The sequence below is a fragment of the Rattus norvegicus genome, chromosome 1, assembly GCF_021556685.1.
Source record: "Rattus norvegicus strain SHRSP/BbbUtx chromosome 1, alternate assembly SHRSP_T2T, whole genome shotgun sequence".
NCBI lineage: Eukaryota > Metazoa > Chordata > Mammalia > Rodentia > Muridae > Rattus > Rattus norvegicus.
In genome coordinates this window covers 106,282,784-106,301,356 of record NC_141534.1, presented here as the reverse complement: position 1 = coordinate 106,301,356, position 18,573 = coordinate 106,282,784, and the positions used below count along the sequence as shown (strand labels likewise).

At 55.7% G+C, this 18,573-nt stretch overlaps 1 protein-coding gene across 13 annotated transcripts; it reads right to left on the bottom strand.

The window, feature by feature from the left end:
* Positions 1 to 630: 630 nt before the first annotated feature.
* On the bottom strand, positions 631 to 18,481 carry Kcnc3 (potassium voltage-gated channel subfamily C member 3). 13 transcript variants are annotated; one of them, XR_015638055.1, is made up of 8 exons: positions 18,102 to 18,481; positions 13,740 to 16,172; positions 9,249 to 10,356; positions 7,871 to 7,900; positions 6,977 to 7,171; positions 6,618 to 6,746; positions 4,519 to 4,578; positions 631 to 3,502 (listed from the first exon to the last, which is right to left on the bottom strand). XR_015638055.1 is itself a non-coding variant. In XM_087586203.1 (7 exons), the coding sequence occupies exons 2-6, from the start codon at positions 14,610 to 14,612 to the stop codon at positions 4,562 to 4,564; spliced, it is 2,223 nt and encodes a 740-aa protein (XP_087442329.1). In that variant the 5' UTR covers positions 14,613 to 16,172; positions 18,102 to 18,481; the 3' UTR covers positions 631 to 3,502; positions 4,519 to 4,561. The 13 variants fall into 13 exon arrangements, 10 of the variants coding, with proteins under 10 accessions (XP_087442329.1, XP_087441815.1, XP_087442157.1 ...); XR_015638065.1 differs by lacking the exon at positions 7,871 to 7,900; XR_015638080.1 differs by lacking the exon at positions 7,871 to 7,900 and having other exon boundaries at positions 6,977 to 7,168.
* Between the last annotated feature and the right edge of the window lie 92 nt (positions 18,482 to 18,573).

The window sequence follows — 18,573 nt, the reverse complement described above, 5'->3', positions numbered from 1 at the left end:
GATTAGGTACTCAGGAGCTGGAGTTACTGGGCGCTGGGTACAGAACCCCAGTCCTCTACAAGATCAGCAAGGGCTCTTAATGGCTGACACATCTCTCCAGACCCCCATATACATATACGCTAATTTTTTGAGACAGGTTCTGTCATTGAAACCTATTTCGCCAACTGGCCAAATTGCCAAATTGAGATACACACACACACACACACACACACACACACACACACACACACACACACACATCTCCGTACTCTGAATACAGATGTACTCTGCCATGCTGAACTTTTTTTTATCTGGGTTCTAGGATTGAACTCGCTAGTACTTAACCAACCCAGCCAGCTCCTTGGAGTGCCCCTACCATCTTTGTAACCTTTTAAACTTTGTAGCTCTGGAAACTGAACCCAGAACGTGCCTCAAGCTAGGCAATCTCAATTGCAGAGCCACATCCCAGTGTCTCACTGGGGGATTTTAGAAAACTGTGTTCCCAGCCCTTTTTCACTTTTTTTTAGCCATCCCCCTCCCCACCCTTAACCTCTTGAGAGAGATGATAGGCTAGTACCACCACCACCTAGCCCAGTTCCCACCCATACTTGAAGTTCCCTCATGCACCCCAAACTCAAATGAGAAAAGTCATTTGTAAATGAAAAGGAATCATTTATTGGGCTGGGGAGTGGGAGGGCAGGTGGGGAGGGGCATGACACTGTTTCTTTGTTGGGGGGAGGGTTGACATGCGGCAGCTTCTGCGTGGGTGGTTCATGCACCCTGGGTGGGCGTGGGGGAGGCTTGGGGGAGGAGCCTGCCGACTCCTTCCTCCCTGCCTGCGGGTGGGCCAGGAAGACCCGCCATTAGCACCAGAGTTGCAGACCTCCCCTCCCCCAGACTCAGGACCCGCCCCCATCCCTGAGAGCGCCCCTTGGCCAGCCCCTCCCGCGCCAGGTCAGGCTAGGCCCGTCCGCCCACTTGAAGTAGAGAAACTTATTGCTGTTGAGTGTGTGGGGAAGGAGAGGAGCCATTGAGCTCAGAAAAACCCCCTTCCCCTCTGCCAATCATTCCTCCCCATCGCCCCGCCCCCAAGTCCGTGCGTCCCCCCCCAGCGCAGGAGGGGTGCGCGACGCATGCGTGTGTATGTGGGGGGGCGCGTCATGCAGCGCATGCGTGCAGTTGCAGGCACCCTGGCGGCCGTGGGGAAAAGGGAGACCAGGACTGGCTCTCCCTCCCCGAATCCCACACTGTTTGGTAAATTGGGAAATGTGGAGGGGCAAAAATCACGTTTTGTAGACGTTTATAATGAACTGTAGCTTTTTAAAAATGCTTAACTAAAAAGCTGGATATGTGTAGGGGACTGGAGAGCACAGGGTGAAACAGTGGGAAGTGGTTGGTACCCTTCAAAAAGGACTCTTACCCCTTTCCCCGCCCCATTCGCTCTTTTGAGGGACGGGGGGGGGGGTAATAGGGGTTGTTTAAATAAGTTGAATCCTTTGGCAATATTAGGAGTCCTCACCCCATACCCTGGTGTCTAGAGTCCCCTAGCCCTTTGCCCTGCCCCTACCAGATCCCACCCCACTCCTCAACCCCTGTCTCACCAGGGTTTAAGGTCCCGAGGGAAGGCGGGGAGTGCGGGAGGGACTCAAAATGTCCCTTGCATAGGAATTGTTGCATCAAGAATTGGGCCCAAGGACACCCCCACCGACAACTCTGGTGACAGCGGGAGGTTTCCCTGAGGCGGTGGGAACAAGGGATTGCTAATTCTGCCGACCACCCAGCTCCAAAAGGGGAAGTTCACTAAGGATTCTGGGACCAGTGTGGTCTCTGGGCTTAGGGGAGGTAGCATCCTGGAGCCAAGACGAGATTTGAGAAAGTTTTCCACCCGCGAATGTGGCACGCGGTGGGCAAGGAAGCTGGGAAGGGCAGGCTAAGATCCTAGCCGAGGTGGGCGTGTCCTCTTTTCCCACCGGTCGGGCAAAGAGGGATTGCTGGAGATTGAACCCTGGGACCTTAGCACATTAAGCCAGCGCTTTTAGCATTGGGTCCCATCCTGTCCTTGACTTGCTTTCAATGGCAACGCCCAACTGCTACGCTGCCAGGACGCACCAGCCGGGTATGAGCTTGCGAAGAGTACACAATTTTAAAACACTTGGTCGTCTGTGCACTCTGCAAAGTTCAGCATGCGAAGAGGGAACGGGAGTCCCACGCTCTGGGAAACTCTGGTGGCCATGAAGAAAATGTGTTTTGGCACCATGGGGGGGGGGGAAGCGTAGAGGAGGGGGCTGCCTAGACAGCGATGCTGGAATGGGGTGGGAGCTCCCTGGAATCAGAGCTTGTCCCGGAAGGTCTTGCGTCAGAGGCGCCCAGGACAGAGAAATGTGATATCAGAGGGTTGGGGCTGTCTGGGGTTGGGGGAGGCTTGAGGATATGGGGGTGTCTAGATATGTCAGGGTCTTGAGGACTGTCAGAACCCCAATGGCTGGAAGTGAGCTGGGGTGCAAGGAAAGGGTGGAAGAACTCTGTGGTGCAGTCCAGGCCAGTGGGGGATGGAGTGATGGAGGTGGGAAGTGTGGGGCGCCGGAGTCCGTGGGGTATGGGAGTGCAGGGTGCCAGGTTCTATCTCCGTAAGTCTAGGGTACTAGTCTCACATTGGGATAGAGTGGAGACTGCAATGGGTAGAGAGGGTTCTGGGCCTGGAGGGCCAAGTCCATGCAGCGAATAGAGGGAGCAGATCTCTGGAGGCGGGCGTGGGTGGAATGCACCAGCTGGCGTCCTCCAAGCCCAAGAGCAGCTGGCAGAACCCCACCCCCACCCCCACGCTGAGCTCCTCGGGGTTGCAGCTGATTAACCTGTCTTCCTTTTCCTACGTGTTCCTAGAGGTTTTTGTTTTTCCTGAATCAATTAGTGGTGGGTGGGTTGCCTTTTGGCGGGGTATCCAGGAAGACCCCTAAAATGCTAGCCCCGACCCCAGAGGCTCCCAGCAGCCTCCCCTCCAACTCTCTGCACGCAGCTCCTGGCGGCTTATTGCTGAAGAGGGGGGTCGGAGAGGCATGCAAACTGGAGTGGGTGCCCCAAGATGGAATCGGCTTTTAGTTATTTACAGGAGTCGATGGGAGGGGTGTCCTATGGCTCATGGAGACCTGAGGTTTGCATTTTTTGGGGGGGGAAAGGGGAGGGAGTTGTGGGGGTACAGGCTCCGGCCCCGCCCCCTCTATCCTGGGTTCTCTACTATATGGGGAGTGAGAGGCCCCGGGGGTGTCTGCTGGCATCATCTTTTGCATATTATTAACTTTTTTTTTTAAATAACCCTTTCCCCACCCCTTCTCCCAGCTCCTTTTCACCTTCCCATCACCCCCAGTCCCCCCACAGGGGGGAGGACAGCGCTAGAGGATGGAGGGCAGGGTCGGGGGAGCTCGGCGCGTGGCCCGGGGAGAGCCAGGGGGGGTGGCGAGGGGCGCGAGGCGCAGGGACACCCCGCTCAGGCCCACAATGCTGCTCAGGCTGCGGGACTTCTCGTAACCTGGGGAAGGAGCAGAGACAAGGGTGGGAGGGGGCGTGGGGATGGGAGCCAGAGTGAGGATGCGACAGAGAGCCCAAACAGGGATATACAGGCAGAGAGAAGGATGGGGAGGTGAGAGATGCCCAGAGACACAGAGATAGGCGGGATGGGCGCGGACCGAGGAGATGGAGAGAGGTGAAGAAATCGGAGAGTCAGTCAGCATCCACAAGAAAGGTGCAGACAGGGAAGGGGAGAGACAGGATTAGGAGGCGGGTGGTGCACACTGAGCCTCCCCATCCAGCCATGCCCGCCCCTCTTCTCTCCCTCCCCAAGGTCCCCTGGTCTGAGGCCCAAAGGCGGCAGTTGGTGAGGTGGGATGGTGGGCGGCAGGGGCTGGGGTGGAGGCAGCAGCTGGTGGAGGGGGCTGTGCAGTAAGGAGCTGGGGGGTCTGGTGCAGGGATAGGGAAGGGATTCCTTGGGATCTTGTGCTACGAGCTCACTGTGTAGCCAGGGCTGACCTAGAACATCCAATATAGCTTAGGCTGGACTCCAATTATGTAGCCTAGACTGGCCTCAACCTCACTATGTAGCCCAAGCTTCTCAAACCCAATATTTAGCCCAGGCTGACTTCACATTCAGTAAGTAGGTAGCCTTGGACTAAGGCATGAGTCATTTAACTCAGCATTGACATCCTTCAAGGGTCTAGGACATGGGATGAAGTGGAAGATTCCAAAATTGAATGAGGTCTGCTGGTGACAGGAAGCAGTAGGTCACGCAGCTCATGGGATCCCATATCAGGACCAGTATAGGTGGGTGGGGTTTTTTGTGAGTTGTTCTTGTTTTTTTGTCTTTTGGGGTTTTGTTTTGTTTTGTTTTGTTTTGTTTTTTGTGGCTCTGCCAACATCAGGGGCTAGAATGGGTTTTCTAGGCATCCCAGACTGGGAGGTGGTACTCAAACTGCAGGAGAGGAGTGTCTGGAGGGGAAAGGAAGCCCAGGATCTCTAGGACACTCCCTCCCACCATTCCCAGTTGCTAACCTGGGGGGAAGGGACAGGGGGAACCCGAGGGTCTCGCGAGGTCTCAGGCGGTGACAAGAGCTGGGGACAGAAATACAGAGAGTCAAGGATTGGGGATGGGAGGCAGATGGGGGCTCCCCAACACAGGCTCGCTGTTGGGGGGACGGAGAAACGCCGGGATGTCTTCCTCCTCTCTGGTGTTTTCCGGGGGGTTGATGGGAGCGGTGAAATGGGGGCAGCCAGACATCAAATATGGCAGGAGCTTCCGGGGTGGCTAGGAAAGGGGAGGACTGAGGGTGGGAGGGATGGGGTTGGGTTTGGGAATAAGGGGTCGGTGTGAGGGAGGGTCAGGGGTGGGGAAAGACTAGGAGGGAGGGAAGACCTTGGGGTTTGAAGGGGGAACATGACAGATGGGGACAGGGGATGGACATGACACTGGGGCAGAGAATTCAGTCAGCCCCATCAGCTCTGGCCATCATTTGAGTTCAATGAATGGGTTTTGGTATCATATGCAAGAAAAGCAAGGGCCTTGTCCACCCAGCTCGGATCCCTGGCCTTCCCCACTTACTCCACTTTACCCTCCATCCCACCAGGAGACCCTCAAGGTAGGGGTGAGGAGTAGAGGTCTAGGATCAAGCGAGGGGGTGGGGTGAGATGGGAGGAGGGAGGGGAGGAGTGATGAGATGGGCATGGAAGGCTGGGGGAGGGTGTAGGGAGGACATGGATCCTCTGGGATAGGACCCTAGGTTCTCACACCTGTCTGCCTCCCTGAGGTCTGTGGGACATGGGCGTTTCATTAGGCCTTTCCTGAGACTTCCGAGTCCTGGGGCTGACTATAGCATGCCCTCAGGCTGAGAGCAGGGATTCTGCATGTGTGTCTATTTCAGAACAAGGTGCTGTATGATGTTTCTAGTAGACCACACACCTTCAGTCAGCTTTATCATTTACTGGGTGAAGCTGGCCTCACCCAGCACAGAAGCATCTGCAGATGCTCTCTGCAGTTCTCCCCCAGTTCTGTCATGCCAGCTTCTCTCTCTGGTTTAGTTTTGTTTTTTTTTTTCTTTGCAGTAGGGGAAGTAGAACACGGGACAAGCTAGGCAGGTGCCACAACCCAGCCCCTCACTGGGCTCAGCACTCTGAGCCTATGTACTTGTCCTTTTGTCCTTCCTGATCGATCCTTTTCACCCAGTTCTCCTGTCACTTCCTCAGAGATGGCTGTGGCAGTGCCACCCGCAGTCAGGCCTGTCCACACTGAGAAGACAGGTCACAACTGGGAGTAGCTCAAAGAGAGCCTGAGCCTGCTAGAAAAGTTCCTTGCTCCTCACAGTTGGGTCACGTGACAGTCGCCTCTTTGTGGTGTGTCACAAATCACCCCAAAAGTGTAGTGGCTAAAACAACAAGAGATTTGGGCCGGCAGGGTCTCACTTTCTAGACCCAGCTAGCTCAGTCTCACAATCCCCCTGCCCCAGCATCCAAGTGGGCTTACCAATGTGTCCCACCATGCCTGGCTTTGATTGTCCTTGACTGACCCTTGACCTCTGACTCTTCATCCTTTTCTTTCATCTCCACAGACCTGGTCCCAGCTAGCTCCCCATCCTCTGGTCCCGAAATCCTTATCCCAGCCCCTGGCATGGCTCTAATTTCCCAGCTGTGCGTCTCTCCTCTGATGTCTGTTTTCTACTCAGCCATCAGACCCCCAGCGGACTAAGTCTGCTCAGGTTGAGCCCAGCTCTTAGGACTCACAGGTTCTCTTAGGTGGAGAACTCTCTGGCCTTACTCCACCCTGCACTCAGGAGTGTCTGGGTGCGTAACCCACTTTGGTGGCTGGATTAAAAAAAAAAAAATAACCAGAGAGGGACACAGACAGGTGAGGGTAGGGTCAGAGGTGGGGCGGGGGATGGGGTGAGTGAGTCAGAAGTGGGAGTTGGGGCTGGGTTAGTTCTGGAGTGTAAGGACTAGGCAAATCCTGGGGTGACAGTGGGAGTCAGTGTCAGGGACTGGGTGCAGTTGTTCACCATGGGTGAGGGTCTCGGTCAGTGGGAGAGCATGTTCTCAGAGAGGTTAGTCGGGGGTACAGAAGGAAGGGGAGTCAGGAGGGGCCATGGTGAGGAACTACTTACCCTGGGGGGGGAAGGGGCTCGTCCACTAGGGGGATATCCAGGCTGCTGCGTTGGCGTTGAGGTCGGGCAAGAAGCTGGGGGGGCCTGGCTTACGCCAGCATGGGGGGGGCAGTGGGGGAGCACCAGTGGCTGGGGATGAGGGAAGAGGCCAGAGAGTCAGGGTGGGTGGGGGAGATGGAGATGAAATAAAGACAGGTGAGGAACCTTGGGGCTCAAGGAGAGGGAGGATTGGGAAGAAGGCAGTTTGGGGCTGAGGGGGAGAACAGAGGGAAGTCCAGAGCCTCCCCCACTCCCTCTCCTCCCTCCTGTGGGCTGGGAGAGAGGAAGGGTCTCTGGGGAGCCCGTGGAGGGCACCTCACCTTTTCGGATGGAGCCATCGGGGGAAGGGGCATAGTCTGTGACAAGGAAGCAAGCTCGGTCCCGGCTGTAGCGACCCCGGCTTCCGGGAGTGATCGGGCTCTTGTCTTCTGGAGACATGGCTGGCTGGTCAATGGCGGGGCAGTCCTCATGAGCCAGTGCAGCTGCTGCAGGGTCTCCATTGGGACGGGGGTCTACTGCAAAGTGAGAGGCCACAGAGGAGAGAAACTGAAGGTAGACGTAACAGCAATAAAGAGATGGAGATTGAAGTGATCCTGGGGGCGTGGGGTACAAGGGTGCTGGTGTGATGGCTGGGGAGGGTGCTGAGAGGCAGGGAGGGCGAGTGTGACCGAGAGTGTGGACGGTGGCTGGCTAAGCAGGCCTGGTGTGAATATGTGACCAGAAGAGGAGACTGGAGTGCGGTGCTTGGTACTGGGAGGGTGGCTTGGGCTATTGTGGGCCAGGCATAGTAGTGTATACCTGTCATCTATAACTCAAGAAGCTGAGGCAGGAGAATTCTGAGTTCGAGGTCAGCTTGGGCTGCATAGTGAGATCCTATCCCCCAGCCCTCACCCCATTCCACCCCCCCAAAAGAGAACAACAAACCCCAGAAAGGGCGGGTGCAGGGCACAATCAGCGTTCGGGGCAGAGAGGATGTCACGGGTTTTGAAGCAGTTGCTTAGGGACTAGTCTGGGGTGCTGCGAAGGGTAGAATGGGGAAGGGCTGGGAAGGTGACAGGTGAGGGAGGGTGAGGTGGGGGTCCCCTAGGCTCTGACTTGAGCTATTTTTAATGGATGGAAAACTGGGTCAGTGGCTAAGGGAGCAAAGATGGGGGGCCAGGCAGACGAGCTCATTTTCTTGACCTACTTAAGGCCGGGGGGGGGGGTGCACTCACCTCCTTCCTCCAGGACACCCAAGTCATTGCCTGCAAGAAACAGAGTCCCCCAGGACACACACAACCCGAAAAATCAGATGCAACTGCTAGCTTCCTCCTCTTCCTGGCCTGTCTCCTTACTTTAAAAAAATTTTTTTTCTTCTTTTTTTTTCTTTTTGAGACAAAGTCTTGCTCTATAGTCCAGGCTAGCTCTGAACTTAACTGTCCTTCTGCCTCAGCTTCCCAAATCCTGGGATAACAGGTACGTTCAACCAGACCTGGCTGCCTCTTCTCTTACAAGAACTCTCTGGGATCCCTAGTGCCTCCTGCTGCCCTCTGCAGACCCTGCCTGGCAGCTCCGCACCCTGATGCTGGCCTTGGTCTGTTCCTCCCTTTTGCCTTCCTTTACGTGGGTCCACCTCGACCCTCCTGGCAGCCTGACTCCATTCTCCCTCTCTCCTTAAGTGACTTACATTCCCCAGCTCTGGCTCTCAGGACTACCGGCCACAGTCACAAAGTGACAGTAGCCAGACCTGCCTCTAGCCTTGCCAGGAGTCACGCGCGACTTCCTGTGCTTTACAGGAGCCCCTTTCTTTCTGAGACAGGGTCTCACGTAGCTGACACCGGCCTTGAACTCCTGATCCTCCTCCATTTTAGGATTACCATACGTGGCTCTCATTCCTTTCCCTTTTTCCTTTCTATCTCTCCCTGTCTTCCCTTGCCTTCTCATAGAGAAATAGGAATATCCCTAAGAATCGGTGTGAACTAGCAGCCCCCAGGAAGCTACTCAGACCTTTTGTTTCTGTGTATGTAGCCCAGGATAGCCTCAAAACACGTGTTGACCCTCCTGCCTCAGTCTCCCCAGTGTTGGAACTATAGGAGAGTGCCACCAAGCCTTTCTCTTTCTCCCCTACCCCTCCCAACCTCTTTCCTTTCTTTCTCTTTCATTTTTTTCTCCCATGATTTTTGAGACAGGGACATGTCACCCAGGCTAGCCTTGAACTCGTCATCCTCCTACTTCTATCTCCCAAGTATGTGAGGTACCAAGTACCTTCAAAGGAAGGGAGGCATGCACCATCACACCTGGGTTTCTGAGTCTCTTCTCCAAAGACCCTCACTGTGCTGCTTCTGACCAGGGGCCTTTCAGAGCAGCCTGGCTGAAATCCATGTTCACACACTCTCTTGTACACGGAATCCCGTTTCTGTGGCTCCTTGTGCCTCCTCTCCAGCCTTCTAGCCACTTGTCCCTTCTGTCTGCCCTGTTGCCTTCCACTCTGCTCAGCCTGAACCTAAGAGAAATCCTGCCTCTGCATCCCCTCCAACCCTGCCGCCTCCTCCCCCTACCCCGACCCCCAACCCCCAGGTCTTCCCACACCTCCAGTCCTGGCTCCAGCCTCACCTGCCCTGTTGGTTTCAATCACCTCTTCTTGAGCCAGTGGGCAGGGCTCACCAGGGGCTGGCAGAGGAGGCAATCCCATAATTCCCAGTCCCCCAGCACCACCCCTAAGCAGCCCGGGGTGCGTGTGGGGTCCAGGTGGGTAAGCCCCAGCCACAGTCACCCCCATGGAAGGAGGGGTGATGGGCGGTGGTGGGCTGATGCCACCGCTGCCGTGGTGGGGGTGTGGTGGGGGCGGAGGCGGGGGATCGGGCTTGCAGTAGTTGGGTGAGCCAGGCTGCGGGGGCCTGGGGATATGTTTGTTTTTCTTCTTTGGCAATTTCTGCTTGGCCATAGCCAGTGAATAGTACATGCCGAAGTTGTTGACAATGACGGGCACCGGCATGGCAATGGTCAGCACACCAGCCAGGGCACACAGTGCCCCGACCAGCATCCCAGACCATGTCTTGGGGTACATGTCACCATAGCCCAGTGTGGTCATGGTGACCACAGCCCACCAGAAGCCGATGGGGATGTTCTTGAAGTAGGTGTGGTTGGAGCCCAGGATGTCATCAGGATCGGCCCCGATGCGCTCGGCATAGTAGATCATGGTGGCAAAGATGAGGACCCCCAGAGCCAGGAAAATAATGAGTAACAAGAACTCGTTGGTGCTGGCACGGAGCGTGTGGCCCAGGACCCGCAGGCCCACAAAATGGCGGGTCAGCTTGAAGATACGGAGGATGCGCACGAAGCGGACGACGCGCAGGAAGCCCAGCACGTCCTTGGCAGCTTTGGAGCTGAGACCTGACAGGCCCACTTCCAAGTAGAAGGGCAAGATGGCTACACAGTCGATGATGTTAAGACTGCTTTTGAGAAACTCCACCTTATCCGGGCAGAAGGTGACCCGCATGAGAAACTCAAAGGTGAACCAGACCACACACACGCCTTCCACGTAGGTCAAAAAGGGTTCCGTCTCCACCTCCACATTGGTGATATTCTCCGGGGGAGCCCCAGGGATTGGAGAGGCCTGCGTCACCGTCTTGTTGCTGATGTGGATGAAGCCCTCGTGTGTCTCCAGGCAGAAGGTGGTGATGGAGATGAGGATAAAGAATAGGGAGGCGAAGGCCACGTACTGCGGGGGATGGGAAAGAGAATGGGGTGACTTTCCAGTGGCCTCAGTTCCCCACCTCAGGACCTAAACAAATCCTACGAGAATCTAAGCATTCCCATTTAGTTCTGCCGCTTCTAACAATCTGTTCTGAGAAAGGAACAGAGAGGCTGAGGGAGGAGCTTGCCACAGTGACCCAGAGAAAGAGCCCTTTCTGGGTTCTGTATCAGGGTTCCCCAGAAGGATACATACAACACTGCTCATGTCTCAGAGGTTTGGTACTCAGCCTGGAGCTGGGGAGGGGAGAGGGCAGGTGGGGACACAGGGGGTACTAGCGATGCAAGAGGAAAAGCACTCTGCCCCCAGACCCATTCCCAGCCCTCTTTCTATATTTTGAGACAGGGTCTTTAATTTAAACAGACTGGCTTCGAATTTACAGTCCTTTGAGTAAGTTATCCCTTCTGAGTTGCTGGGATAACAGGCCACTAAGCCCAGCTCCAAAACCTTGGTTTGAATTGGTCAAACTGGAACAAGGGTTAAGCTTTCTGAGTCTGAATTTTGTTTTTTAATGGAATTGTTATGAAGATTTGGTGAGTGTTCAGAGGGCTTGCTTCCAAAAACAGTGCTTGGCTGAGTGCCTAGAACACAGTGAGATCCGAGCTGTTACTAGGGTACGGTGATCAGTTAGTGGGGGGCAAGGATGAGGGGGGTCAGAGAATGGCTAGGATCTAAGGACCCCATTCTCAGTAGCCCACTGAAAACAGAGAGACCTGGGGGCAGTTCAAGCATGTGGGGGGAGTTATAGAGGGAAGGCCTTACTGGGTTCAGGCTAAGGAGAGGGAAGAGAAATGAGAAACAGAAAGCCTTGTAGATGGAGAGGGGGTTATGGTTCTGAAGAGGTAAATTCTGGGGCCTAGACTGTGAGCCAGTGTCCAATAACTGGTGGGTGAGTAGGCCCTGGGCCTTGGGATAGGCTGGGAGAGTGGTCAGTAGTGTAGACCACCGACTTGATTTCTCCGCAGTGGGGAAGAGGCCAGAGGCCTCTGCAGAGCGCATGCCTGGAGCCTCCCCTCCCCCACCCGCAGGCTGCAGCACTGCAGTGGAGGCGGGCCGACCGGGCCCGGAGGAGGGCGCGAGGCGGCCAGAACCACGGACAGCTCCCCCAGCCGCAGTGCGCAGCCGCAGTGCCCTGATCCCCTTAACTATTTCCAGGCTAAAGCGTCGCAAGCCAGCGCGCAGCCGCAGTGACTACGGTTTAGGTTTCGTGGCTAGAGGCCACCTAGCCTACAACTTGCGTAACCCCTTCCTTCCCAGAGGCCCGAGGAAGGGTGGGCACCCACTGCAGTTCACAGGTGCAGGGTTGGTTTCCCTTGGAATAAGTCTTAAGTAGAAGGCATGGAGGGGTACCAAGGGTCTGCAAAAAGGAAAGAAAGCGGAGCCAGAAAGACTGGACCCTGAGCTTGGAGGTGGTTTGCGGTCCCAACTTGCAAGAAGGTCCACCTGGAGGTTGGAAAGTACCGGCACACAGCAGATACTCAGATAAATAAATAGTTTAAAAAATATGTACAAATAAATAAATGCGTAACCTTCGTGGCCATTCTCGATCCCTAGTCTGACCATCACCTAAAGACTCTATCTCAGTTTCAGCACCCTTCAATGGGGTCAAAGGAAGGAAGGACTACCCGGGCCATCGAGTGGGGGAGGAGATGCTCGGAAGCCCAAAGGAGCATCTGGGGCCATGTCCCTCCTGCCCCTCTTACTTTCCCCTTCCCCCCAACTCAACCCAAATGTCGCCAATTCAGCGCTTCTCAGGGACTAAACTTTATGTGAAGCCTCCGTTCCCTCCCCCTTTGTTCCCCCCTCCCCCCGCAGTACAAATGCGGCACTGCGGCTCCGCGTCCTTCCTGGCCCAGGACGCGGCACGGCGGGGGGCGGGGGCGAGTGGAGAATGGCTCTCTGTTACCCACTTTTGCTAGTGCCCTCTCTTTCTCCGAACCTAGCCTCAGCTATTACCACACACCTCGCTCCAGGGTCTCCTGGCCCAAAGGAAGTTTAGGAAGAGGGAAAAAGCTATGGCCAGAGCTTATCAAGAGAGCATTCATAGGGCTGGGAAGTTACTGAGGCTTACAAACTTTTCCAGGACAGATCTTTGAGGGAATCTGGGGTTTCTAAGAAAGGAGAGAGAGGGTGGAGAAGGGTGGAGAACCCGGGAGCGTTCTGGGTTTACAGCAGGGGAAGCAAACAGAGAGTTATGGTAGGGGGTGTTGAGAAATGGGTTGGGGGGCAGAGGAAGCGAGGCTGGGAGAGGAAGAACCCTGCGGGTTGAGCTATCCCAAGAGGGGGGTGGGGTGGGAATTGAGAACTTTCTGGGCTGATGACTCGGGTGTGGGTAGCAGGAAGGAGACAAGTCTCTAGATTTGAGGTGACACAAACTTCTGAAAGTCACTTGGCAGAATCAGAAAGTAACCGGGGAAGGAGAAATGGAAACGACATTAATCCCAGAGACACGGGGCAGGTGTGCAGTTGGAGGGAAGGATATTCTGCTAACTGTGGGCAATCCGGGGGGTGGGGGGGACACAAACTGGGGTACTGGAGAGGGTAAGTATAACATGGGGTCCTTCTGGAGACCCAGGAGTGGGACATAATGGATTCTAGGGAGTCCTTTGCAGGAGGTTGGTAAAGAGGGTGAAGGATTTGAGGGTTTAGAAAGGAAGACCCTGCCCCTCAACACACACTCAGCTAGGACGTGGGGAAAATGTGCTGATTAGGACCAGTAGTTTGGAGGTTCAGAAGGCTCTGAGGGTTCTTTGGGGCCGGGGATCTTCTAGAACTTTGAGAGCTAAGAGCAGAAGACCACAAACAGTCAGGAGGCCCAAAGTTAGACAGAAAAACAGATCTAGGAGTTGGGCCCAGGGAGAATGAGAGAGGGCCCCAAGGAGGGAGAGATGGAGAAGGAACTTCAGTGGGTCTGGAGGGGGTGGGGTCTGGGACACTGAGGATCGGGAATAAGTGAATGGCTTTGGAGTGTTCAAGGGACAGTGAGGAGTTTTGGAGAGGCAGAGAACATTCTGGAGGCCTGCCAAAGGTCTCAGAAGGTGTGTGGGAAAGGCGGGGTGGGACTGTCAGAAAATTCCAGATTTTCGGCCAGGAAGCCGTTCTCCAGGATCTATGATGACTTGGAGCAGTAAGTTGGGGTTTAGAAGGTCCCAGAGACGCTGAAGTTTCGGGAGGTGTCCTTGGAAGTGTGGCCTAAAGAGAGGGGTGTGTTTGCAGGGAACTCCAGCTGCAAGGAGGAAGGGCTTCCTGAGAAATGAGGAGCTCGGGAGGTGGAGGAACAGACACTGGGTTGGAGTGCTCCGGAAACAGAGCGGTTGGGATAATTAGGAGTGCTCGGAGAGCGCGCTCACCCTGGCGGCCCGCGACGAGTAGGGGTCCTCAAAAAGCGCCCACACGCGGGGCTGCCAGCGCCTCCACCACGTGCCGCCCGCGCCGCCCGGGCCTCCGGCAGGTCCTCCGGCACCTCCGCCCGCGTCCTGAAAACACAGACGCTTGAGCTCGCCGCCTGCCCCGTCCAGGCCGCCACCTCCTGCGCCCGCCTCGTCGTCCAGGCCCGCATCATGGGCGCCTCCGGCGTTGGCGTTGGCGTTGCCCGAGGAGTCCGGAGCCTCGAAGGAGTCCAGTGCCTCTTCGGCATCACGGTGCTGGCGGTAGGTCATCCAGCAGCAGGCCTCCACGTCCGTCTCGTCTATGCCCCAGAAGCCCAGCTCCTCCTCGAAGAGCGGCCCGCACACGTCGGCCGGGCAGTGCAGCTTGCCGGTGCGGTAGTAGTTGAGCACGTAGGCGAAGACGCCCGGGTGACGGTCAAAGAAGAACTCGTCCGTGCCCGGGTCGTAGTCAAAGCGCGCGGCCGCCTCGGGCTCGGTCAGCCCGGCCAGCCGGGTCCCCGGTAGGGTGCGCAACGTGGAGCGGTACGTCTCATGGCGCACGCCGCCCACGTTGATCACGATCTTACCGCTGTCGCCGCCGCCGCCGCCGTGCCGCCCCATGGCCACCGCCGGCAGCCCGGAGCATGGCTCGGCGCGCCGGCCCCCAGGCCCACAGGAAAGCGGGGCACCCGCCGGGGAGGCGGCGGTGCCGGGCTGAGCGCACTGCTGCTGCGGCGGCGGTAGCAGAGGCGGCGGTGAGGACTCAGGCGGCTGCGGCGTTGGCGCCGGCTGAGAATGCTGCTTGCGGGTCCCCTGGCGCCCGCTGAACGACCAGACGCACACTGAGCTGAGCATTGGACAGGGAGGCGGGGCTGAGGGGGGCAGGGTCTTGGGGGCGGAGCCTTGGTAGAGAAGCAGATGTGATTGGGCAGGAGGAGGCGATGAATGGATGGGGAGGGAGTGATTGGGCAGGTGGAGGGAGAACACGAGCTGATTGGACTGATGGAGTGGGCGGGGCCACGGCTAGGCAGACTCTAACCAAGCCTAGCTAGAGGAGGTGGGATTGCACAAAAAGCTTAGGATTGGATTCTACCTAGGAGAGGGCGGGGCGTCAAGGGGACCCTAAAAATGCCTAACTCAGCAGCACAGCGAAAATGGAGACCTCAGAGCCAGGTATGGGAAAGAACCAGGTGCGGTGGAGGCAGGGGGATCAGGCGTTCAAGGTCATGCTACAACGGGAGATAGAGGCCAGCCTGGGCTGTGTGAGACTCTGCCTCAAAAAAAAAAAAAAAAAAAAAAAAGGCCTATCAAGTCTTTTTTTTGGGGGGGGGGGTGAGGGGCGGGGGAGGAATCACAGCAAGAGAAGCTGGCAAAAAGAAAACAAATTGGTGACTCGCCTATAGCTCCAGCAGGCAGGACCTGCACTGAAAAGGCAAATGAATAGGAAAGTAGAAGTGATTGGATGCAGCGAGCCCAAGAAATTATCAACAGTCCTTATTGGGTCGGGACAATGAGGGGGAGGGTCTTACCTGGGGTGGGGGCGGTACTATGGAACTGGAGGTGGAGTTGGAACTTGATTAAATAAAAAAACTGACAGAAGACAGTCGAAGGGGAGATACTGGGACGCTATGGTAAGAGATGGAAGGAGAGGTTTTGGGAATTTCTGGATGAAAGCTAGGGAGGGACCGAGGCTGCAAGTTGTGGAGTTCAGGGAGGCCTTTAGGTTTGCTATCCTCCTGCTTCAGCCTTAGCATCCCAAATAGCTGAAATGACAGATGCTCAACTAACTATTCAAACTTGGACTTCGTTAGATGGGGCTGGACCTGGGCGAAGAGGATGAATAGGAAGAGACACAGACAGATGGGCAGGCAGGGTCTATATCTTATAGGAAAACAATAATGCAGGGAAAGATGTGACTAGTAAGTCGATGGCCAAGTGGGGCGCTAAAAATGAACATTTAGAGCGCCAGAAGCTTCTAGGCTGGTGGGACAGAGTTTGGGAAATGAGACACCTGTTAGGGGAAGAGCACAGGGGTTCGTTGTCAGAGACCCAGCAGGATGGTCCATCAGATCTTAGGGGAGGGGTAAAAGTTTCCAGATGTTAGAAGAAAGGGGATGAGGCCTAGACAACAAAGATTGCAGACGGGGGGGGGGGGGCGGAGGCAGGAGATGGGTAAAGGAGTGGGTACCAGGCATGCAGAGAAGAACGCCACCGGGAGCATGGGCAACTGCTTCTCACCTACGAGGTCAGATGGGACCATTGGGAAGGGGTGGGGTTATGGAGGGAAAAGTGAAGCCAGAGAAGACACCTCACACCTCGGAGCGGGCAGGCCCCGCCCTCTAGGCGGTCCTAGGCGCAGGGCCGGCAGTGCGCGAGTGCAGTGGCCGCAGCAAGGGCTGCAGCAAGAGGAGGCGCCTGCGGGAACGAAGAGGGCGGGTCACGGGCTGCGGCGGTCGCTGGCTCCTTGCCTTCCTCTGCAGGCTCTACACGGGTTCGTATTCCCATCTCCAGTCCCGTTCCCGCTAATGTGTCTGTCACCTTTCTCCGTTGTCTCTGACTGTCCTCCTACCTGTCCCCACCACCCGAGGTATCGGATTCCTCTTTTCCAGATCTCTGTTCCTCCATCTCTGACTCTATAGATGAATCTCTCCTTTCTCTTTGGGTCTTTGTCCCCCCTCCTCTAGGTCTCAATCTCTAGGCCACTTATCTTCCCCATCTGAGTCTATGCCTCTCCCTCTCTCTGGGTCTCTGTCTCGCACTTTCTGAATCTCTGTCCGCAGCTTCCTCTCCCCACCCATTCCTGGGCCTCTGTTTCTCTCCAAGGTCTTGGTTCCTCTCTGTCTCTAGGTCTCTTGGTCTTAGTCTTGCCTTGGTCTCTCTCTGCCTCCCGCTCCTGATTTTTAGTTCCTCTGTTTCTGGGTTCTAACCCCATCCTGGCAGTAGTTGAGTCTGTGTCACTCACGGGAGTCTGTGTTGCAGAAATGGAACCTGTCCTGCAGACCCAGGAGTGCATCCTCACCCTTCCCAGACCCTAGACACTCCTTCCTCTGGAGACTTCAATATTCTGATGGGTCACCAGGGCAGAAAGTAGAAGCGCTCACTGCCCACTGTGTACTCCTAATGCTGGTATATCACAGATAGAAGCAGTGACTTGCTGTGAGGGAGTGGGTGTGGGTCCCAGGTCAGTTAGGGAGAGAGTTGAAGAGATAGGGTGGGGTTGGGGTATGCATCAGAGGCTGGAAGTGTGGACTAGCACAAGGATCTAAATCACAATTCTTTCACACCTCAGCTTCACCCTGACTTTCTGCTTTTAACAGCAGCCATACACAGGATCTAGTTACCAAATACATTAGTGGTTTCCCCCCCCCCCCTTAAAGGTCAGAAGTTGGGAGTGAGGTGGAGGCTGGTGAGAGAGGAAATAGAAAAGGAAGACTTATGAGTTAGAGGCAGGCAACAGTTTGAAACTCATGGAGGCTTGGGAAATTTGGGTGTCATCCTCACTCCCAAGGCCTCACCAGGGTATAGGGAGAGGGGTTGGTCACTAGAGAATCACCTCCCTTCCACCAGAGACCAGATGAAGCTCGGTTACAGGGTATCCAGAGGCGAACAGAATCAAGGCTGAGCGAGGAACATAGGAAAGATATTTGGCCCTTTCTTGAGACTCTTTTCTCAGTCCTGGTCCACCTTATCCATTCTCATTCTTTCCCAGAACACCTTGTCATCCCTCTGACTGTCCCCTCTCCTATTCCCAAGGCCATGTCACTAGGGACCAGTGGACTTCTAAGATTCCTTTGTGCTCTGCCCCCTGTCCCCATTTCATCAGGGTAAAATACAGGAAAGAGTCTTAGTAAATCAGAGACCGTGGAAACTCACAGCAAAAGATCCCCCCCAACACACACACACACACACACACACACACACACACACACACACACACACACACACACCACAGAGCCAGACTGGTGGTGCACTCAGGAGGCAGAGACTGGTGTATCTCTCTGAGTTCGAGGCCAGTCTGATCTACAAAGTGAGTTCCAGGACAGAGAAACTATGTCTTGAAAAGCATACAAAATACAAAACATCCCTCTCTCTCTCTCTCTCTCTCTCTCTCTCTCTCTCTCTCTCTCTCTCTCTCTCTCTCCACACACACACACACACACACACACACACACACACACACACACACTCAAGTACCTTGTCCCTCCCCCAAACTCAAAATCCAGGAGGATCCTTCTATCCTTCTGCTGCAATCTTTGGTCCCGTGTTCCCTTTCTCACAAGCCTAGATGTAGTCTGTCTTCCCGCTCCCAGAATATGGGCCCCTCTGCCCCCTCCCCGTACTCACCCCAAATTTAGGCGAGGAGGGGACTGAAGGGATCTGGCGGCGGGAAAGAGTGACCGGGGAAGAGTGACCGTGCCCCGACACCTCTGGGCAGCGAGAGACTTGCGGATGGAAGCTGTGACATCACCACCGGAGGAGGGACAGCCCCTGCTCCCCACAACCCAGGGTCTTCAAGCTCCGCCTTTATGTCCGACCCAGGGGCCTTGTAATCCCCAGGGAGAAGGTAGGACACACAAGGTCCGCAGGATGATGACTTCTTTCCTTAAAACAAGGTCTGGAAAACCCTTTACCGATGTAATCCCCACTGCCACCTGTCGCTGTCATCGCGACCGGTCGCCTCCCACGCTTGTTGTGGCTGTGGCCGCCTCCAGCGGGACGCCAGCAGGGAGAGGACTACAAAATCCGTGATGCTCCGCGGTGTGCGGGCCTTTGACTACAGGCGTAAGTGGGGGCTAGAGGCTTCATGGGGATTGTT